Source organism: Cyrtonyx montezumae, unplaced genomic scaffold (genome assembly GCF_038088225.1).
Source record: "Cyrtonyx montezumae isolate F1298 unplaced genomic scaffold, pur_monq_1.0 scaffold_7, whole genome shotgun sequence".
Classification (NCBI taxonomy): Eukaryota; Metazoa; Chordata; class Aves; order Galliformes; family Odontophoridae; genus Cyrtonyx; species Cyrtonyx montezumae.
Genome location: NW_027072078.1, coordinates 9,697,136 through 9,720,388, shown reverse-complemented (window position 1 = coordinate 9,720,388; position 23,253 = coordinate 9,697,136). Strand labels below are relative to the sequence as shown.

Genomic DNA, 23,253 nt, shown 5'->3' with positions numbered 1-23,253 from the left:
CATGTGCATCTGCCCTGGGGGGGGCGGGGCCGGACGAGCGAGTGAGTGCCGCGCGCTTCCCGCCCCTGCGTGCAGAGCTGCGTGCCGCGCGCTCGGACGGGACCGGAACGGAGCGGAACAGACGGCGGAGGCACCTCCTGCATCCCGCAGGTGAGCTGCGGCAGCGGCCCGCTCTCGTCGCGGTGCCCATTACGGCGCTGAGGGAGCGCCGGGTAGAGCCCGGCAGAGCCCAGGCTTGTCCCTCACACAGTGCGCGGTCCCGGCCTCCCCAGCGCCGTGCGGCGTGGTGTGGTGTGGCGTGGCGTGGCGTGGTGGGGGGGGGCGAGCCGTGCTGCGGCCCTTGGCGGCTCCTCGCGGTGTGGCGCGGGCAGGGCTGTGCGGCTCTGACCTTGCGTGTCCCACCGCCAGGGGACGTGCGGGCCCCTCCGCCCCGTGCTTTTCGCCGCCGCTTAACGCCCGTTTCGCTGTTTCAGACATGCTCCGTTTGCCTGCAGTGCTGCGCCGAGTCAGGCCGCTTTGCGGAGCGCTCGCCCCGCAGCTCACGCGGCCGTACGCCAAAGATGTGAAGTTCGGGGCGGACGCCCGGGCCCTCATGCTGCAGGGGGTGGATCTGCTGGCAGACGCTGTGGCCGTCACCATGGGGCCCAAGGTAATGGCCGAACGGCTTATTTCACGCTAGTGCTTTGTTCTCTTTGAAAGCACGGTAGCGAACCGCGTTTTCCCGTGGGGAGTCCCGTTACTCGCACGTGTGTGTCTGTAATGGCTGTAGGGGGCGAGAGCGGGCTGCGGGCAGCCATGTTCTCAGCTGCGTGCAGATGGACCCGCGCCCTGCGAGGGGCGCCACGCGTTCCTTGCGGCAGCTGGAAGGAAATGAGGCCAAAGGGACGGCCTGAGCGCGGATGGCTCCATTCGGAGCTTTCGCAGCTCGGTGGATGGTTAACTCTTCTAGCAAAGGGAAACATTAAAGTAACACTCGTTATTTTTTAAGCACAGACTACAGCTTTATATGCCTTCGTTTTCCAGCAGTAAGAAGATGACTACATTAAAGGTATAACGCTGAACGCTCAGCCAGCTCCTAAATGCTACAGCCTTGGGGGCTAATCCGTGGCATCCATTGTTCATAGGGTGAAATAGATTTCATGAACTTACGTTCTAGTCCTTTTAGAGAGTGAGATGCTGGATTCCGCACAGTCATGCAGCATGAAATGAGGCTCCTGCTTAAGGAAGAGATGCTGTATTTCTCCAGGTTCATATCAATGTCTGTTCTAAGTCAAGTACCCTTAGTGATTACCCTGGGATATCAGACATAATTGTTACTTATTGCTGTCCAGCTTTGCTGGAATGGTGGGTGAACTGAAGGCTGCAGTTGTGCAGCTTCTGATGCTGAATAGTTAGATCAGATCCCTTTTGTTTCTCGGTAGGAATAAATAGTCACAGTTATATCCCATATCCCAACTGAGCTCCTTACATCTCATAAGACAGGTGGGACTTTTAATTAATTTGTTCTTTGGATTTCTGGAAGATATAATATGTCAGCTTCAGCAACAGTCTTGAAATGGGAAGGATGCTTTAAGTAATGTAAACAATGTAATGTAAAAAGTAAAGTTGTATAAATGTAGGAGGTTCAAAATGTGCAGGAGCAGCAGATGCGTGGTTGATCTTTTCAAAGCTGCTTGTCCTCTGAAATTATTTATCCTTTGCACATTTTTGGAGCCTCACTTATTCAAAATGCCACTAACTGAGAATGTTGAAGGTTAAAGAACAGCAACGTCAGCAGTCTCTGGCTGCTTTCCATAAGGATGGTTCTCCCAAAAGAATGTGGCTGCACTGTTAAATCAGCTGATTTAACTCCTGGTTTGGGCTTGGGGAGCTTTGTGAATATCTGAGCATGGGTTTAATGTGCTGGTTAAAGAGCAGTTCCTGATGCAACTTACTGCAACCTCCTGGAATTGCTGTTCCACTGCTCTCAATAAATCAGCTGTTCTCCAGGTATTTGTAGAGATTTAGAGATTGTTCTGTAATACCTGATTCAGCCTCCAGCATTTTTAATACCATAGTCATGAGGAAACTTCCCTTCTGTGCTCTTCCATATTTAAAGAAGCATGATTTCCAGTTTTGCACAATCTCTTGATACTGCTGCCAACAGGCCCATTGCTTTGTCACTGTGATTCCTGATCTGCAGAACTACTCAAAATGCAGATGTGTTTCTTTTATTCAGAATCATAGCATCCTCATATTGAACATAAGCTGTTTAATTCGATGGGATAGAAGTAAATCTTGATTTGCTCTTCTTCTATTAACTACTAAACCCATTTGGAATAAGGCCCCAGGTCAAAACAAAGAATGAAATGGAGCGCCCCAAGGAAGGGGCTGTATGAAGAAGAGCATATCATTATCAGAAACCCAACAAAGAGATTTTATTTTTTGAGCCTCTTTAGATCTAGTAGCGGTGCAGGTTGAATGAAGTAGCAGGAAGAAGTTGTGTTAAATATTAACTAGTTGTAATTGTTCTACAGCACAGTAGATTAGCAGTGTACAGGCTCTCTCCCATGCTTGGAACTGGAAACTGAAGCTTGATACGTTTTTTAGCTAGTTTTTCTTTTTCTCTTTTTTCTAGGTCTAGCTGTACTTCAGAAGCCATGTAGCCTCTTGCACAGCAGCAATCCATAGTTAAATCATTGAGGCACGTGTGAGTGAGCCCTGCACAAGCAGGGAGCGCAGTGCACCACAGTGGCAGCACGTTGCATCTGAGTCCTTGGATAGCTGTGCTTGCAAGCCAGGCCCTGCTCAGAGCTGAGGTCATGCTGGCACGCAGTCTGCTACAGCAGTGAGTGTGCCCAGTGCTGAGCTGGACCTGACGGGCCAACTGAGGGGACTTGTGCAGGGCTGGCTGGCAATGGCAGCAGTGAGGTTGCCTTGCTCCCTTCCCCACCTCCAACTGCTCCAGCTGTCACCATGGCTGAAGAGATTCAGGGCAGCAGTGCTTTAGAGGTGATTGCTTACATTTCTGCTGTCTGCAGCTGAAATTCTGGAGCATGATTGATTAAGGCAGCTATTTGAATTGGGGACCTCTGTGAGAGGATGCATCTGCCGTGTGTTCCCTGTGTGGTCAGGTTTTCTGTATCAACTAGGTATTTTAAGATAGTTCACCTTTCTAGTCAAATGCCAGCAGTCTTTGAGAAATTAATGCAGCACACAAACATAACTTTGTCAAGTGTTTTCTGTTCCATATACTCATCACTAATGAGATTTGCAATTTTTTTTTTTCAAAATGGGCAAGGAATCAACTTTTCTATTACTGTTTTTCAATTGTGTTATTTATTGTGATTTCAAGGAAGTTTTACCAGGTTTTGAAGCACAAGGTGATACTTCACAAAGGACTTCCATGTGCAGGGAAACTATTATGGTGACATGCTGTGGGTTAGCTGGCTTTTATTTAACGTCTGTTGTTTGTCACTCTAGGGAAGAACAGTTATTATTGAACAAAGCTGGGGGAGTCCCAAAGTGACAAAAGATGGTGTGACAGTGGCAAAGGCAATCGACTTAAAAGACAAATACAAAAACATTGGAGCCAGGTTAGTTCAAGATGTTGCCAATAATACAAATGAAGAGGCAGGAGATGGTACTACTACTGCAACGGTACTTGCACGTGCTATTGCCAAAGAAGGTTTTGAGAAGATCAGCAAAGGAGCTAATCCAGTGGAAATCAGGAGGGGTAATTCTTTATCTTCTTTTCCAGTGTTCTTAGTATTAATTATTAGTATTGATTGCTATTAAATATTAGTATTAATTGCTAGCTTCTTGATTTTCGTATACTGAATTTGACTGGCTTCCTTAATAAGTTGCTTTTTGTTGAAGAAAACTTCACTTGAGGAGTGATGCTTTCAGAGTCTACTTGCTGCTGCTACGATATGTTCTGAGTGAATCTTTTCTCTGAACCCACTAGTTGGCAGAAAATGATTAATTTAATTAAAACAGAAAAATGATTAACTTGATATAGACAAACTCTTCAAATCCGTTTTGTCTGTTTAGTATAGAAATTAGAAACCTAGAAAAAAGGTTTCCTGCCAGATGGACAAGATAGAGATGTGTTAAGGGAGGGGCATGGACAGAGCAGCAAAAGATTAAGTTCCTCAGCACTTTTTTTGTGAGGAAAGAACTCAAGGGAATAATGGAAATGGTAAGTAACAATGTCTGAAACAAATCAAGTATTTATTCAGCTGGCTGTACCACTGCTGCTGCAGGATGTTGTACATAAAGCTCCATGGATCTAAAAGGTGACTGAAAAAATCCTGAAAGGAAAAAACACACTCAGTTCTCTTTGAAAGTCACTGAACCAAAAACATATGGTCTGACTAGTTCTTAGACTTGTTATTCTTCATCCCTGGGATAGCAGGACTGAGTAGGACCATTGTAGAAGGGTAGCAGAGAGTGGTTTCCTGCTGCAAGACTTTCTTTTAAAAACAGAGGCAAGTGTTTGCTCAGTCCACGTGAGGATTGCACGTGAATGATCTGACTTCATGCACTAGCTGAAGAGCACAGAATAACCCACCTGTCTTCCTAGGGCATGGATGCTGAAACATCTGAAAGTGTTTCTAAAACAAATGACGGCTTTCTGAACTTTAACAACAAAAGAGATTTTCCATCTCATTCAGAAAAGAGAAAAGGGGAGGGTACATTTTCTGTAGAGGAGGTTCTAATGGAACCTACGTGTTTTGTTATGCTCTTACACAAATTAGAGCATTAAGGTGTGCCATTACTAATGTTGTAAATTACTAGCACCTTTTTTTTTTTTTTAAGTCAGAGTTTGTACAAAGCAGAAGAGCTGTGAGGGAGAGAAGCCTGATGGTAAGATTTTTTTAATATGCTTTTGTTATAAAAATTCTTTACGTAAACATATGCACACTGCTCAGTCTTCATTTTTCAAGAATGTATTTTATGTATTTCATTCTTACGCCTTTTTATCAAATCCATTGTGAATGAAATTTAAAATGTGGATGTGTTCTCCAACAACAAAAAAAATTATTCTCCAGTGTGGCTTCAGCTGTGTGTTTAATAGAGTCCCTGACCTGTATGTGGCAACGCAAATGCCCTAGAACTAATAGAAAGCATAGAGATGGAAAGCCATTAATGCTGTTCCCAGTCCTCTGCAGAAGACTGTTTATAGTTCAAGTCTTAAATTGTTTGGACAGGGAATACTTATAGAAGTGTTTGCAAACCAGGAGAAATAATCTGTTAAAAACAAAAATGCTGTGCTCTGCTCATAATTGTCACAACAGTTCATTTACATACCTCATCAGCTGCAGTAAGCTGCTGCTTAACTTCCGTTTCTGGTCTTTAAAATACATTTTTTTTCTGTGTGTAACGTTAAAATCCTTTTTGTATTTTTGAGAGGAAGCTTCTCACCATTAAAAGCACTTACCAAATCAGCTGTCAATGTCTCATTTGTCTGCACTGGCATTAAATCCATTAGATTGGTGTATGCCATCATTCAGTTATTGTTGCTGGTTCTTGTCTGTACATACAGCAAAGAATTTTAATTGTCTATTAGAAGCTAATCAGCTTTCTTTCTACTTAGCTATTAGTCTGGAAGGTTTAAAGGAAGAAGCTGTGGGAGGCCATTCCATCAGCGATGTGCTGCCTGTAACATTGCGCTTATTTGGGTTTTTGAAAGGTCCCTTCCAGATCTCAGCACGTTTAAACTGCAGAGCCAGCACTTTCTGAAGTGAGAGATGAATACATTGGAGGTCTGGCTTCTAGATGCTAATGAGTATTGTCTTTATCTACTTTGGAAGAAGAAATACAACTTTAGCACACCTTGTAGCAGAGAGGGGAGAGCACGGAACTGTGTCTTGGATGCTCAGTTGCCGGCGTTCTTGGACGGCGTGAAAAAGGAGAAGCACTTACTAAAATGTAGTGGTATGGATAAAGGAACAGTTTAATTTTAACCGTTGTCTTTTGTTACAACATATTTCAAAGGCAGTCTTCCATTTCCCTATTATATAGAGTGTAAATTAAATCTGTTACTGTATGTAACTAGACAAACCAATGGTTTTCTTAGGCGAAGTGAAGTTTTAAGGTACCGCTCAGGCACACGTGTGTACACAGTACTCATGTAAACAATAGCAAGGGAGAATACAAGCAGTGTTTCACTTAGGCCTTATATAAAATCAGCTAAATAGAGCAAGTTAATTTACAGTGCAAATCTTGAAGGAGAATCAACAGGATTAAAACTTGCAGAGTTTTGTTCTGAAGTGCAACTCTTAAAGTGTGAGAGGATGACAAGAGGTTTAAAACTTTAATGCAGTCCTGAGCACCACATTTTCTTCAGTTGTGGAGAGGAAATGTAATGAGTAACACAAGTTACGTGTTTCTGCCCCTGTCAGTCACCGTGACCAGTATGAGCACGTGGAGTGACTGTACAAAGAACCACACTGTGAATGGTCCCTACAGCAAACTGTACCAGAACTAAATATGTTTCACCATCTCCAAAATACAGGTGTCTTCCTACCTGTAATGCAAACTTAAGATACCTGTTTGGTGTGTACAAGGCAAGTTAGAATTAACTGTATAGACAGTAACTAAAGCTGTGTTCACTTAGACAACATCTCATGCAATTACCCTGCTGACAGTTAAGTACAGTTACAAATGTGAGACAAAAGAGCTGCTGAAGAATACAGTTGCTGAAGCACTTCATAAGCTTAGTCTCTTTATTATCTCATTGTTAAAATTCCCTTTACATCCAGGTGGTACAGCTGCTTGAGGTGTGCTTGATTTGTGTAAAGAAAAATAGAATTTAAGGCATGTTTAGTGTATTATGAAAAAACAAACACAAAATAAGTATAACTTAGAAAACCAAGAATAGCTTACAAGAAACCAAGAAGCTTAGCCCATTCTGACCTGCAAAAAGAAATAATAAAGCCTCTCCAGCAACTTCCAGGAGAAATGACCACTACCTCTTTAAACAAATAAGCAAAATTCATTTAACATAAGAACACTGCTAGTGCCTTTATACCCTGCATTCACGTCCACGTAGCAGTATGTCTGTCTGCTATATTCATCTCTAAAACATTTAGTTCTATCATTCTAGACAAAACACAATTAAGCAGCACTCATGGAAATTGTCAGTTATTGCAAATCTGCAAATGCAAACTGAAATAAACATCCAAAAGGGAACAGAAGCATTAATCCAAATCTTTCTGTCGGTATAGTCCAGGAGAAACAAAGAAAAATTAACATATACTGAACATGTGATTAACTCTTAGAAAAGAGCCAGGTTCAATTTTTCAAGTACTTAGAAGGTGTTTGTTTTTTTCTAAAAATATAAGTAAAGACTATGCTAGTGGGTTATGTAGTGTAATTGAGGATATCTGTGTGAGGTATAATCTGTAAGCCATTGCCATAAGCGTCAACAGGTATAAGCCACTGAGTTTGTGGTTTTTCTTTTGCCACAGTTACTCTGAAAGAAATTTTGGACTGGAAAACAGCAGAAGTGTGCTTTAGCAGAACAGAAACCACCCCCTGCTGCACACAAGCCTCCATTGGTAACGAAAGAAAGGAACAGGTTGAAAAAGTAAGTTAGACATATATCAGTAATATATATGTTAAACATCATAGTAAAATTATCCATTTGGTATTACCAACGCTATAGATGCTATTAGTGTTTGGATAGACACATACAGGAATATGCACATCCAGAAGTAAATCTTCAAAGCCATCTTAAAAAAATAAAAGCTAAATTAGGAATAAGCTACATTGCAAAGAGCTTCCTGCAGAATTCTCTATTTAAGGTGATAATCTTTGAACTAACTCAGCTACTGTATTACAAAATGGCTTGCTGTGTAATCTTAATCTTGCTTTCTTTCCCACCCAATCTGTCATCTTCAGGATTGTGATTCAATGATTGTTTAGCAGCAATTTTAGAGAACTGTAAATTCTTTTATTAACAGGCATTATAAACAGATACTACTACTTTTTATTTAAAAACCATGAGTGCCACATTGATGAATATACAGCTCGTGAATAACTTAAAGTGTTTCCCATATTCAAAGGCAATGCACACAGCATACAAAAAGTATACTAAACAAAGCTATGAGGATACGTGATTGAAGTGTCTAAAATGATATATACAGTACATAGTTAATGTTTCATATTCAGTATAGGCTTCAGTACTGTCATCCCCATCATGCTTCACTTTCCCCTGACACTGAATTTTGCACTTCTTCTTCCAAAATTGGTACAATCAGGTTATCCTTGGACATCAGATTATACTTCATCACAAATTTAGTGAACCGGTGACACAAGAAAGTTTCATTCTGGAGATGAAAAAAGGGGAAAAAATATATATACGTATATAGAGAGAAGGAATATTTTAAACAATTGAGAAAGACATACCAAAACTGCTTTCATGTAATTAGGTAATGGATTTAGGATTCTTACAAACAAGCAGCAGTGCTTAAATGATAAATTTACATTACTTCTTATAACACTTCCCCTTTACTATTCTGTTATAAGCTTGAACTTCACTTGGGGTTTTGGTTCGTTAAGCTTAAGTCCTAGCTCAAGCTCAACACTACCTAAGGAAAAACATATTAAAATATCACCGTAGTCCTGATTACTCTCAGGAGAGGATTCTGAGGCATTCTTAAACTCCTTCTATATACACTATCCCCAGCAAAATGGAACACAACCTTTCCACAGCTGTTCCAGCAACTTGGAGTGGTTGGCAAATGTCTCCTACACGCAGCTATCTTTTAATCTCATTTTTATCTGTTAATTTCTACTTACTGGTCAAAAAAAAAAAAAGGAAAAAAAAAGAAACCTTGAAAGTGCCACTGCTTTATCTGCTTTTATGCAGGTTTGTAGTTATAATCCTTTAACTGCTGCATAACATCATCAGGAATTACGTGTACATAATCAGTACTAACTTAAATGTTTGAATCCATTCAGGAATCTTTAAAATAAAATGATGAATTTGTGTTGCTTGAATAAAGCCAAGTAAAGAAAAGCAGAACCAATTGGATATATTAACTGTATGAATTACTCTCCATCTAACTTGATAAAAAAACCCACACGCCTTCCCAGTTAGGACTAAATTACAGCATGGAATTTCAGTTCTTACAGAAGTATAATCTACTATAATGAATATTTCACATCAGTGCGGATCTTCTGGTAGTGTGAAAAGAAGGTAATACAATTATATCACAGCTGTAACTTCAGCAAGTAACAGATCTGTAACTACTTACTTCATATTCATCAAATATCTGCCGATGATGGAAATAAGCATGTGAAAATATCCTGTAAATCCTTCGGCACACAGATCCTAATTTGGCTACAGAGGATTCCTTTATGCTAACCCTGTAAGCACCAGGAGAGAGGTCACAAAACACATCAGCTGCACTGGCTACTGAAATACACGTCAACGTTAATTCTGTTATAGCCATACTGTGAAGTTACCAACTAAATTTATAGAGTGAACTTTTTGCAGATATGCCTGCAGTTGCTTATTTCTGCATGAATAATAAAAATGTTGGTGTACCCTGCACATTTAACACCTGTACAATTTGTCTGTGGTACAGAAATAGGTTTTTCTGGTGGGGGCTGGATTCCTGGTTTCAAACAGTGAAGAGCAAAGGGGAATAAGACTTCCAGGTGCACCTCCTTACCAATAGAGCATTCCCAGAGAAGCACTGTTTGGACTTCTCTGGTTAGGTTCCGTGATCCAACATGCAGGCTGCCCCCTGAATGCACTCAGTCTGCCTTCTCCTCTCCCAATGAGATTGCTGCTGCTGCTCCATGGAGATTCTTAAAGCAGAACTGTTTAAGTCCTTTGTCTGTTTTAAGTCCTGTTACTTAAGACTGCCACTCCAGATGAAGCCCCATAGTAATACCAACAAATATTAGGAAAACAAACAGTTTCCACATTAAAAAAAACCCACCCCTGTCAGCTCCGGCTAATGGCAGACTACTTCAACAGGCAGGAACTCTTCTTGGCTTAAAAGTGACAACTGCTGTGCCAACAACACAGTATTCTGGTGTTCTGTATGTGCCAGAAATCAGCATTTCTGATGTTCTCAGTAGTGTACCATGAAAATGGTGTCACATGTTTCTGTCTGTTTTTTAAGTGTTACAGTGCCATCTATGCCCCCCCCACCACTCTGCTCCCAAAAGAAAGCATTTTTACCTGCTAGGGAAATACTTGTTGCTATTCAGAAGACAGGCAGCTCCATCAAGTGTGTGTCTGGTGTAGTCTATAGCAGGACACTACAAAATGCAGCGAGCAGATGTATGGCATTAAACAAGTTACATGATAAAGAAAAACATCCTAGTTCAGTTTCCTGATGCTTTTAGTATCATTAGCTACTTTTTTCCCAGAAGTTTCACAGAGCCTCCTGAAGGTCTAGGTCCATTGCTTCCTCAAGCAGGATCTCGCTTCTGTTTGTTTTACAACCCATGTCAATTATTTCAAGAGAAAAGTTACTATGCAAATGTGATCATGTAAAAGAGTAGTGAGTTCTGTGCACCTCCCTGAGTAACACCACGTAATGTGAATGCATACTGGAAGTACACTGAACAGAAGAATGTTCCCTGTGTCACAGCTGACTTGTTTCTCACATCATCAAGCTGCCAGATTACTACTTTTATATCTTATCCAAGAAGAATAACAAATCAGAAAAACAAACACAGAACTGCCCTTAAGTATCACTGATGTTTTTGTCAAAGAAAAACAAAAGCATCATTCTAGATAAGTGCATAATAAGCCAAGCTCTGTGTCTGCAATCAAGAACACGAAGAAGAGGACAAAAGACAAGGTGACCTGGGACAGGCAGAAAGAGATCAACAACGTCTGTCCATTTTTTCACCCCCTGCTTGCAGGGGAAGGACTTCTCAGTTGTACATTTTGGTCTCTCAGGGTTGTCTCACTCACTCCCTGACCATGAGGTGATAGCTATCAACATGGAAAACAGCAGGTGAAGGATGCTCAGAGATAACCAGTATTACCTCCTCTTCTCTCTGACTGCAAACAAGATCTAGATAGAATGCAGTCATTCTCTCTGATACTGCTGTAGAAAGCAGCTCCCTCCTACGTTATCCCATCTTTTTCTAAACCTATTACCGAACAGGAAAGAAGAAAACCTCAGGTGATCATTCTTAACCCACCAAAGCTCTCAGCTTGACTAAGAGGCCAACTGTAGCAGTCTCCTTGTGAACTGTGAGGCACAGAAGAAAACCTTACATCGATGGGGTCACTTTTACACAACACATCCGTACCTCTTTGGGAGTTTTATGAGCAGCACAAAGGAAAATCCACTGTTCGGTTGCTGTCATCTGAGTACATGTGTCTGGGTGACATTCACTCTGTTAAAACAATTGTTCAGTTACAAAAACCAGCTTCAGTGACCCAGCAGCAAAAAAAAAAAAAAAATCAGATGGTCTTTTCAAATCACTTTCTTGTCCTGCCCACCACCAAAAAGATTACTTGCTAGAAATCTTTGAAACCCTGAAAAACCTCTTGCCTGGAACTACTGCTTAAGCATATAAAAATAAACTAGAAGCTCAACAGACTGCATCAAATTTCTTCTCCAAAACAATATAAAAATATTGAGAAAAGAATTACCTGGAGCTTGACAGCTAGTCCATTGAGCTCAAGGCAGAACTGTCTAAAAAGGAATTTAAACACAGCAGCATCAAAATCGAGTTATTTGTTTTCACACTGGAAATAACTAAAAACAAACAGAATGATACATTCTGATCTTCTTAACAAATGTTACCATTGTTTAGAAATGACTGTTGTGAAGTGGAAAAAATAAAACAAGAAAAAAAATCATACTTAAAGAATACCATCAAATAATTTCAGCTGATGTGACACTTGTAAAATCGTATGTGCAATGGGCTGTGAATTAACACTATAAAAATTCTGCAAGTTGAGAAAAACAGAATGCTTACCAGCATATCTTTTTTACAATTATATTTGAATTTTTACCTGACAGTAGAGGCTAAACTTCACCATTTTGTGGAGATGTTTAAGACACCAACTTCGTTAGGGAAGAAATGCTATTTCACAAATATAGATTAAAAAAAATAAAGGACACTTCAAGAAAATTAAGAGTGTAAGTTTTCCAATTGATGCATCGTTCCATCCTGCTGAGATACACGTCCTCCAAACCAGTTAAGTACCTAAAGTACCACCACAGGTGATTAAGAGTGGGAGACTTCTAGAAATGCAGCTTCTACTAGAATGTGCCTGGAAGTGCATTCCTTAACTCCTTTAATTCACATCCCTCCCGAGACTGCAAAAAAGCCTGAATAATATTTTGCAGAAGTGCTGTGTCTATAGTGAGAAGTCACTTCGTGAATCCAGTATGATTTTCATTGTATGCAAAAGGACAAAGAAAATGAGAGCCAAAAGGTTAGTAGGTATGAATCTATGGCAACTATTCTTACTTGTGAAAATACATGCAATAAAGCGTGTATGTTGAATGTCATCTTTTTAATTAAACAGAAAATGGCAGTATGTTTTGAATTTCCTTACTTCTAGAACTGTAAGACACAGCTACTCTTGCTTTATTGCTTTTAAAACATATTTCCCTACAAGTTCCAGAAAAAAAAAAGCACTGGAAGTATCTGGAAGAATGGAACTTGGATTCTCAATAAGTGAAGATTAAAAACTAATGATGCTAGGAGAAAGTCCTGCGGAAATTCATGACTATTTTTGTAGGAAAAGTACATCAGAAAAACTTCTGAAGAAGGACAACTGTTAAAAAATCAGCATTATGGTTCTTGAGTAAGAACAAGAAATTCAGAAAATAACCTAATACAAAATTATTAAAATTTAATAGTAGAAATACAAAGGTGAATATGACAAGTTAAAAGCAATAAAAATCACTGACACTGTCAGTGAACAAAACCCCTGCGCAGGACACTATATTGACAAAAAGGAATTCTTACCTTAGATGTTCATACTTCCATACACCTTCATCCTGGCCTTCAGGAGGTTCAAGGATCTTATCAATGTTGGAACAGTCTGCCCTTATGTTTTGCTGAATGTACTAAGGTATAATGGAGGGAAATAGAAACTAGATCTTGTAATTACAGTAACATGATATAGGACATTATTATACCTTTCAAGAGACTTGCTTCCCCAGAGATAGTCATTTTCCATTTATTTCAGAAGTGATAGGCCACAAAGTTAAAAAGTAAATGTTTGTTTGTTTTTTTACAACCTGTAGCAGAAATGCTAAGTCACAGCCTGAAGCAGTGTACTGAGCACCTCGTGGGAAGGCAGGGCCAAGCAGGGGAGCTCAGGTGCATGCAATACACCTGAGTGTCCAGTAGAGGTGGAGGCACAATCCCCCCTTCCCACACCTCATTTAAGGGTTGGCAGTGAAGGCAAAGGAATCTTACTAGAAATCCCTGCCTGCCTGAGGGCTTCTCAAGGTAAGTGGTTTTCCTTTGTTTCTGTGTCTGTAGCTGCAGTTTTTGGGCTTGTTGTCGTTTACTGCAGCCTAGGATTGCACCACTCTGCATTTATTGGTGTACTTTACATCCCATCTCCAGAATGTTTTTGTATCTGATTTGTTGAAGCCATACATGAGAATTCTAGCTATTCCTCTGCGTCCAGTTAATAGTTATTTTTTTTAATTTATGAAATTCACTCTTCTGCAAGAACGTATGCAGATAAATAACACACCCTGACCCCTTTGTTTTTCTTTTGTCTTCTTGCTTGTATAAACAAAAATATAGAACATGAGAAACTGAATTTAGAAATGGTGTTTCAGGTAGGTAAGAGTACCTGCTGAACAGCTAATGTACTGTCCATTTCCTCAAAGGACTCATCAGGCCAATTGTAGAAATCCTGTTCAAAAAAAAAAAATTAAACCAATTTAATGAAAAGAAGGGGAGAGGAAGAAAAGCACAGCACACTTAAACATGAGGGAAAATAGATGCAGGCTTAGCCCATACAATTCCAGGAAACTGTGTCTTTAACAGAAGCAGCACACCAACTGGGAGTGAATGGAGTGAAAGTGTTCAAGCTCCTAACGTCCCAGTGTTAAAGCGTTCTGAAATGAATATTCTATTTGACTTGGTGTGCTCTAAATACTGCTTTAGACACACCTTGCTGCAGCCTTTGGGTTTTAAATCAAATGTTTGCGTACAGTGTCTACTTCATATGTTAGACCACATAAAGAGTGGGTAAAAGAAGAGGTCTGTAGAGAAGAGCATTATAAAATAGGCAATAAGCTAAAAATCCCAGTGTATTCCAGTAATAGCACCACTGAAAGCACTTTCTGCAAGCTGACACCCTGAACGTTCAGTGCTGCCAACAGCACCAACCTCACAGAGTCTCACATCAGGCCCTGCTGCAGCAGTTCTCACCCAGTGGGAGTACAGTAACCCCAGAGATATAGGACTTCTAACTCTGCATTTTCTGAATCTCACAATCAGTGCTACTTCTCCTGGGAGCCAGAAGCATTCCGGCCTCCTGCTGCTGACCTCATGCCACAGTGACTCAGGGAAGGTGTTCTCCCCGTGCAGCTCAGCAAGCTGCTCTGTGACTGCAGCTGCCTTGACAGAAAGGAGTGAACACCCAGCGCTTGGATATTCGGTTGTTGTATTTGCATGCTGCAGAGCCATGCCACCCAGAATTAAAACTTAAATGGACACAAACACAAAAAAAAAAAGTATCCAAGAAATAGTATGGCTCATGTGGGCCAAAGAATATATTCTGTAATTGCACTAAATGCCGTTCTGTATTTTATAGGATAGCCATACGATACCAAGCAGAAGGCACGCATGCAACTACGTTCCCCACGCATGGCAGGACGAAGCCGACCCGCGCGGAGGGCCCATCCCGGGGATAATCCCAAGAGGACGGCAGCCGGCAGAGCTTCGGTCGAGGCGGCGCGGTGGGTGAGCAGGAAGCGGCTGTGACAGCCGCGTTACGTAAGGGCCGGGCCGGGTTCCTCGGGGACGGCTCCTGCCCGGTGGTGCCCGGTGCCCACGGGAAGCATTCCCCGCGAGGCGGAGGGAGCCGCGCTTCTCCCCGGTGATGCGGCTTGTTCGGTGACGGAGCTCGGCGCGCAGCGGGCCGCGGCCGGGCGCCGGCAGCCGCACGGAGGTACCCGCGGCCGCCTCAGGCCCCGGCCAGGCCGCGCGGAACAAAGCCGTCCCGCGGAGCTCGGCCCGGCCCCGCAGGGTCGGTAACGGCGGCGGCGCCGTCCGCCTCCCGCTTCCGGCCGCGCCTCACCTGGGCCTTGGTGCCCGGCCTGTTCCGCCTCAGCACTGCCGTCCCCTCCGCCATGACCATAGTGACAGCGGCGCCGGGACCCGGATGTGGCGGCGAGGGGCTGGCGCGGGGCGGGAAGTCTCGCGAGAGGCGCCGAGGAAGCGGGAAGCGGCGGGGCGCCGGGCGGAAGGCCGCGCCGTTGCGGTGTGAGGGCAGGGAGCGGTGCCGACCCGTGCCTGGGCCCGCCCCCACTTGGTGTGGAGGCGGCGGCAGCTCCGTGCACGTTACACTGTAACGCGGGGGCACCGCGACGCCCCCGTGACGCTCGCCCTGGTTACTGTTTCACTGCTGAGCCACGGGTCGGCGCGCCTGGCCCGGGCCGGGGGAGGGAGCTGAGCCTCGCTGCGGGAAACTGTCCGCTCAGCATTTCGTCCGAGGTGAGGAGGCTAATAACAGCGGGAGAAGCCGCTGCGTTGGAGCGAAGGGTGTGCGTGTCGAGCCACTGCATCGCGTCTGCTGGGCTCCTCCATTAATTTTTTATGAGATTGATTTATAATTAGCCAGTCCAAATGACAGCGGTGCTGGCTGTTTCGGTCCCTCATATTGCAGCCTTGAATTGTTCCTTTTTTCTTTTTTTTTTTAAATCAACTTCAAGGCTCAGCTGGTATCTGAAGCACAGAGCAGTGGGAGATGTGACATTGTCACTTGTCCCTGACTTTTATTTCAGGGACATCTTGCTTCTGCAAAGCAGATAAATCTGGCTGAGAACAAACACCTCTCTGAGAGAAACTTATGCACCAATTCACTTTGAAGCTAGCTCAGTTTTGAGGAAAGTTTCTGAAGTGTTTCTTAATCAAGATATTGAAATATGGAAATCTTTTTTGTTGTTGTTGCTCCTTGAGAATTACTGCCTTAATGCTGGAAGCTGCTCTTTATTTTTGTTTTATTGGATTCCCAGCGATTCTTAAACAAACTATGATCAACAGTAACTCCAAGTCATGGTTTTAACATGGTCTTTATTGTTTCACAAGTGAAAAGGGGAATATTTGGCCAAGATCATCCTCCCCTGTGCTGTTAAGGACTGGACATTCCTCTAGACCTTTTACTTTGTAGCGTGTGAAAGTTTCACCCTTTTACTGTGGCAGGGATGAGGAAGGCTTTCTGAAAGCAGTACTGCTGCTGCCAGCAGAGTCCTTTCCAGAATGGGAAGGAAGTACAAAACATAGATTGAGCCCACCTCCATTCTTTATGCTTCCAGTATCTGGGAAGACTTGTATCCTCCACAGAGAACAGGTAGGGCTGTATGTGGCACAAATCATAGCTTTGATGTTCTAGAAATCAGTGGAACAAACAAGTCTGAATTCTTATAGGAAAACAAGGAAGTGCATTTGTCACTGATACTGTCCTTCATTCTATAACCCAGGAGATAGAAAATTTGGTATGCAGCCAAGGATTTAAAAACAGTAATGGCAGATGGATCACCTTGGCAGTGTAGTAGGTTATACTGTCCTTGCTTGACAAGGACAGCCTCATGGTGCAAGAATAAAATGTTCTGTCTATTGACCCATCAGAGACGCAAGCATTTCCTCCATTTGATTAGGTTACAGAATGCTTTTTTCTTTTTATTTTTCCATCCACATCTCTTATTCCCATGAAACTTTTGAAGAAAATGTGATATTTGTTTTGAATGTGCTGTGTAAGGACTAGATACACCCATGAGAAGTATTTCTCTAATAAGCATGACATCAAGGTGCTGAAAATCTCCTGGGGCTGAAAGCACAGGTTGGAGTTAGGGCGGGGAGCAGAGAAGGGGATCTGTGTTGTGCACTTGGCAGCGTGGCCGGGCTGGTTCAGTGCAGTCCTGCTGGGAGTGGGCTAAGCTGGCAGTGCAGCCTTGGCCAGGGAGCAGTGGAAGCAGTGCAAGTAGTAAAGGGCTGCGTGCTACCTCCGTTCCTCAGGGTTGCCTGGTCTCAGGTTGCACCACCATGGATTAGAGCAGCTCCCCACAAGCAAGAACTATAAACCTCATGAGTGGGGGATCCTATACAAACAAGCTCTAACAGACAGTATTTAAATGCTGAAATGCTAGGCTTAAACATTTAACTGTTGGGTATTTTTTCCTACTGCATTTTTTTTCTCAAGATGTCATCCAGTTTCCATAAGTGAATATGTTAAATACCTTCCCCCTCTCAGTGTATGACTTCATCAGAATACCTGCTTTATCAGGCAAGATAAAAGCATGCCTGCTGCAGGGGAAGATAACGCTTCTCAACGAACTTGTGTTTCATTGTGCAATAAATTGTCTTTTAAGATAACCGTTGTGCGATAACCTCGTTCCTACTATAACATGAACTACCACAGCTGCTATAGTGAAGCTGCCCCAGGGCAGATTGTAGGTCGCCCTGTTGTACCTAAGCATTTCTTTAGGATCCTGTTAGTGCCCACTCCTGCTTAGTGGGAATTCATGACCACCACAACAGAGCTGCTTTTGCATGGTTTGCCTACAGCTCTGAAATAGGTGGTTACAGAAAGTATTACAGCCAACTTCTAATGGAATTGCTGGGTGATTATTAACATTAAGGGGCAACAGATCATCCCCAGCAGGAAATGCCTTGTTTTAGAGTATGTGAAAGCTGGAGTTCCTCACTGTAGCTACCGAAGCTGATAAGTATTCCTTATTACAGTCCGTTGAAGTTATCTGCAGTCTTACAGTTTATCTAACAATGTTGAGTAACAGCTTTAGTTCAGTAAGAATTATTATTTAGCTACTATTAATTTTGATAGCAGTAAGTGCTGTATGGATTTATTTCACATAAACCTGTATGAAAGCCTTTTAAGACAATCTGTGCTCTCAGGCTGCATTCAGTCTACCACGTTCCAAGTGTGAAGGTATAACTGGAGAACAGTATAAAGTGTAATCTGTGCAGTCGTGCAAATAACCTTGAATCCATTCCCAAGGCAGTAGAGGGCAGTTAGAAACATGCTGATGTGATTGCTTCAGCTTGAATTGAGTAAATATCTTACTGTTTCAGAATGCTACATTAAAGGTAAATGAATTTGAATCAGCTAAGATGTGAGAGAGGAGATCTGGCAATATTAAGCAATGTATTATTTGATAAAGGAATTTAAGAGCAGCATCAGCTCCTGTTCTGCCAATTAACTTCTGTAGGAAAGTTAGTGACTTTTTTTTTTGTCTACAGAAAGCAAATGAGACGGGTAAGAAAAAGCACAAGAATTCTGTCATAGAAGCATCGCTAGCAGCACGCTCTGTTCAGGCTGCTGTGGGGCAGGGTGATTTGTGTTTACCTTGCCCTGTACCAAACATCTTGCCATCTACCACTAGCTTGCTGGAAGTGAAGTCAAAAAGCATCTGTTACTTCAGATAGTCTTAGGTGAAGCAAAGCTAGTGTCTCTTCATCACTGTGTAATAACCACTTTAAATCAGTCTCCAAACACTAGACAAGTTTAATGAAAAATAATGTGCAACTGCAACTAGAGATTACTTCAAGACAGCACACAAGTGATACTCAGTTTCACAGAGCAGTAGCAGAAACTGAGACAGAAGCAGCACAGTTTTACAAATTTATTGTAAAGGCCTTTACAAGTTTCAGTACACAGATAAGGATATAAAAGTGATGTTGTCTGGAATAATTAAGGCTGGATGGTGGTCATCTGCATTTCACTGTTCAGTGGAACTCAAGCAAGAGCAACCAATTTCTGACTGTACATACTTTTATTTCTGTTCCATTATTACAGTGAGATCACAAGTTATTTCAGAGACTCAATGCCTGCTTATTATAAAATAAAGGACATTATTTACACGATGAAAGAAAGCATTTCAGAATTTTAGTGGAATGGATGACTGATACTGCAACAACTTCAGTCCAGGTATTTTCCAAGAATGTCACCATCTCTAAACAAGTAGTAGTCCTGCAAGTGAAAGAAATATTAGTATCACAACTCATTTTATCAGTTGTTTTGCAGATACTGTCTGGTTCTGAAGGCTACCACACATCATACAGAGCAGAATGGGAGGAGAGCTAACCACAACTTGTTTTACCTACTGGACTTCTTGTAAGAGACTTCTTTTTTGTAAGAAACAACTTGGGAATGCTACCAAGTTATGCATTTTAGTAGCAGGAAGTGCAAGTACTTTAAGAGGACAATTCATTAAGCTTTCCCCATCCAAAGCAAGGATCTCTCAGTAATTTCAAAGCCCCTTGGCTTCCCTCTACTGCCTGCTTGACAGATGAAGGCACGCTGTCCACCTAGCTAAGGTCAAGCAGGACATTTTGATTACTTTAAGTGAGGGTGGAATTAACAAGCACTACAGGGGCAAAAATGTGGCTCGATTTAGTTGCTGCCATTTGAATATGAACAACTGCATTTGTTAAATGCTGCTAATCCCACTAATATCACACACAGTTGTTATTACTGACTGTGTGATGTTCTGGGAACCAGCTTCATTTACATTTGCAAAATGGGAAAACATACCTTATCTTCTAGTACAATCTTGGTACCACCATACTCGGGTAGCAAAACCTTCTCACCAACTTTTACACTCACTGGATGAATCTCACCATCCTGAAAGAAAAAAAATCCTTCATTTCATGCAAGTTAAATGAAGAGGTATTGTCAGAATTGCTTTACACTGCAACGATACATCACCATAATTCATTCAAGATATCACAAGTAACTCTACATTTCAGTTGTACAGTGGAATTAAGAGTATTCAGGTTTACCAGGAGGAAAAGCATACCAGTCAATTTTCAAGCATTACAGTCCTGCAACATTTAAGCAGTAATTTTCTGAACAAAAAGCAGAGCCATTTAGTTCCAGTATAAATGCAACAGTGAAGTCTTATCAAAATAAATAAATCAGGAATTGACAGACTGTAAAACTCCTTTTTAAAATGATCATTTCAATATTCCCTAACCATTACTAATTTGTCTACGTACCAGTTACTATTACTTTCCCATCTTTGTTACTTTGACTCATTTCTTGGTGTTACAACTCTGAGAGCCAACTGATAAAGTTCAATTGCATTTTCATTACTGTAATTTCAGTATAACTGTATTAGTCAAATAGTAACACCATTTTCTAATATAGCGCTTTGAAAATCAGACACCGAGACAAAAAAACCAACATATCTATGGAGAGTCTCACAGGCAAAGTCTGAGTCAACATACCCAAGTTAAACTTTAACCTGTTTTCTACCACTGGTACTAACTGAATTCCATTTTGATGGGGAAAATGCCCCCAATGGTGAAATCAGGAGCTACGGGCATTTTAAGAAGGTATGAAGTTAAAAAGGTCTTTCTCAGGATCCTAGAGGAGTATTCAAGAGATTTTATTTCTACCAATTTCTGATTTTTCTGTTGTACAATAAGCTCTATCCTTACAGACAATTGATTTCTGAAAAACAAGACAGTGAATGCCGTGCTCAGAACAGCAAACAAAGAAAACATGTAACTGTTGCTTAAGGATGCTTATATCTATCAGGTTTCAAAAAGCAACTATTTTCCAGTTTGCAAAAGTTTAAAGGAAGACTGGAATTCAAGGCCAAAGCCAAGCAGGGGAAGTCAAGATTTCTACCTCGTCTTTTGAACTGGCACTTCAATTACTCTCTCTCAATTTTTGTGACACAACATTCACCTTTCACCACAGCCATCCCTTTCTTCCTACCATTTTCCAGCTGCCAAAGCTGATGCTTCAGGTTGCTTACCTTCCCTCTAGCTCCAGATCCAACTGCTACTACTGTAGCTTGCAGCACTTTCCCTTGAGCTTTTTCTGGAATCATGATGCCTCCTTTGGTTACGGTCTCAGCTGCACATCGTTCAACCAGAACACGATCAAACAGGGGAAGGAATTTCCTAAATGCTTTTCCTGCCTGGAGAAAAACAGATCAAAACTACAATTAAAAAAAGAAAACCCACAACTAAGTTGTTGCTCTCCTGAGATAGAACAAGAGTTCAAGAAAACACCCGAGTACTTGTTTTCAATAGAAGCAAAATACACCACCTTTGATTGCATCAGAACTCGATGGAGACAAAAGCAAAGCTGTGCTACAACTGTTCCACGCCTCAAGCCAGAAGCAGCTCGCTCCCAAGCTCATATTGGGCAATCCTTGCCCTTGAGGCAAAGCTCCACACTCCAGCTGAGGGAATACACCACCAGTAGGTGGAGCAGGAGCCCCATTTGGCTGCAAGTTCTGCAGTTCCTAAACCGTTACTTACCGCTTTCTGAGGAACGTACTGATATAAAAGTGTACCTTTGCATTCACCAACAGGCTTCATCTAGATTGAGAACAGCTGCATTTTCATTCATTGTCCTAACAAAGTGTCACTCTAGGCCTGTACCTCACATCAGTCTTTTTAAAGCAGTTTCAAGACACGGCTTTCTACATGATACCAGAGCTTCTGAATGATACCAGAGCTTCCTAACAGGGACTGATGACGCCTGGAATGACATGTCTTTTACTACAGTCATGCTGCACCTTCACCTCCAGACATTTAGGACTGAGCCCATAGAAGTAGGGAAGTAAGCACATTCCTACCTTGAGCGCTTTCCTTATGCAGATGAATAACCCAATGCGTGCCCCTACTTACTGGCAGGATTTTCTTGTTACTTTTAAAAGCAACTCTTACCCCTTTACTGCATTTGTGAAGCAGTACACCAGCTCCCACGCAAGAGATGAAGGTAAGCAAAGAAACCCACCAAGCAGGGGCAGGAGAAGGAGCTCACTCTGGTTTAGGAGGAAAGATACGGAGCCCTGCCAAGTATGGAGACAGCCTGGTGCAAGGCAGGCACCCCAGGCTCACAGAAGCAGCCTGGCTTCTGTGCACCCTTCAGCACTCAAGCTTTAAAACTTGCAGGAAACAAAATGGCAGGCAGTGCGTAAGCATAAAACGAGTGCGAGAAAGATGCATCCCCCAAAAAACAGCATCACGACTGGAGTGATGGAAAAGACATGGAAATGACCACCAACCGTGATAACAGTCATTCTATGAAAACCCCAGAGCCAATCTCATTTTCTTATCGTTCCCTAAAACCGAATGCTCCGTTTAACTGAAATCAGTCAGCAGACTCCATAAGGCAGGCACTTTGTGCTTAAGCTTTAGGGAACACTACCTCCGGATTTTACAAGGACCGTAACAGCGAGCTATCGGCGAAGGTACAAGGACAGCTCTGTCCTTATAGAGCTCTCCTCTAGAGACCTGGACCGAAGCAGCTCACAGAGCCAAAGAATGAATGACCCCAGCGCAACACGCGGAGCTCCATTTTCCCTCCCGCATTCCGCCCCCGCGGGAGCTGCCGGCCGCTACGGGCAGGGACCAGGACGGGGCCAACGCTCCCGGGGAACTCCTCGCAATCCCCGCAAGGACTCGGTGACCTTGCGGCACTGCGGGCCGCCCCGAGCCCCTCTCCAGGCCGCGCTAACCGAGCGCCCGCCCGGTACTACAACAAGGAGGGCCGCCCGCTCCATCCCCGTCCGCCTCCACCACCCCCCATGATCTCGCCCGTTCCCACAGCAGCGCCCAGCAGTACGCACGCGCGCGCGCGGCGGCGCGGCCCCAACGGCCCCCGGAGCGGGGCCTGCTCGACCTAAGGACGGGAGGGCCGCAACGGCGGAGCCCGCTCCGCACAGGGCCGCTGGCACGCAGCGGTAACCGGGCCCGCCTGCGGGGGTGCGGCACTCACCATGGCGGCCGTTGAGCTCCCGCACCGAGTGACCGCGCCGCCGCTCGCACACGTGGGAAAGGTCAGCGCGTGCGCATGCGCGCCCGCAGCCCTGCGCGCCGCGCCCTGCCCCCGGGCGATGCCCCGCCTCCGGCCGTGACCCACTCCGGCCCCGACGGTATTTTTTGTCCGCCGCGGCAGTGCTGCAGATAGGCAGGCCGCTCCGGAACTGCCGGTGCCGCTGAAACGGCATTTCGATGCTCGCCTGGAGCCGGGATCGCGCGGCCACCCGGAAGTGAAGTCAGATGACCTCTGACCCGAGGCGAGTACGGGCGTTCCAGAACGTT

At 43.2% G+C, this 23,253-nt stretch overlaps 2 protein-coding genes across 5 annotated transcripts; one reads left to right on the top strand and one right to left on the bottom strand.

Moving 5' to 3' along the window:
* Positions 1–473: 473 nt before the first annotated feature.
* Positions 474–6,763, top strand: LOC136057892 (60 kDa heat shock protein, mitochondrial-like). The gene is made up of 3 exons (XM_065750942.1): positions 474–649; positions 3,463–3,715; positions 6,747–6,763. Exons 1-3 carry the CDS (start codon positions 476–478, stop codon positions 6,761–6,763), a joined length of 444 nt encoding a protein of 147 aa, XP_065607014.1. The 5' UTR covers positions 474–475.
* Positions 6,697–23,033, bottom strand: LOC136057945 (MOB-like protein phocein). 4 transcript variants are annotated; one of them, XM_065751033.1, is made up of 9 exons: positions 21,248–21,353; positions 20,952–21,116; positions 13,793–13,855; positions 12,949–13,049; positions 11,618–11,660; positions 11,272–11,358; positions 10,184–10,263; positions 9,246–9,357; positions 6,697–8,315 (listed from the first exon to the last, which is right to left on the bottom strand). In XM_065751033.1, exons 1-9 carry the CDS (start codon positions 21,257–21,259, stop codon positions 8,184–8,186), a joined length of 795 nt encoding a protein of 264 aa, XP_065607105.1. In that variant the 5' UTR covers positions 21,260–21,353; the 3' UTR covers positions 6,697–8,183. The 4 variants fall into 4 exon arrangements, with proteins under 4 accessions (XP_065607105.1, XP_065607102.1, XP_065607104.1 ...); XM_065751030.1 differs by lacking the exons at positions 20,952–21,116; positions 21,248–21,353 and adding an exon at positions 15,248–15,339; XM_065751032.1 differs by lacking the exons at positions 6,697–8,315; positions 9,246–9,357; positions 10,184–10,263; ... (3 more) ...; positions 13,793–13,855; positions 21,248–21,353 and adding exons at positions 18,797–19,156; positions 19,721–19,810; positions 22,928–23,033.
* Positions 23,034–23,253: the final 220 nt, after the last annotated feature.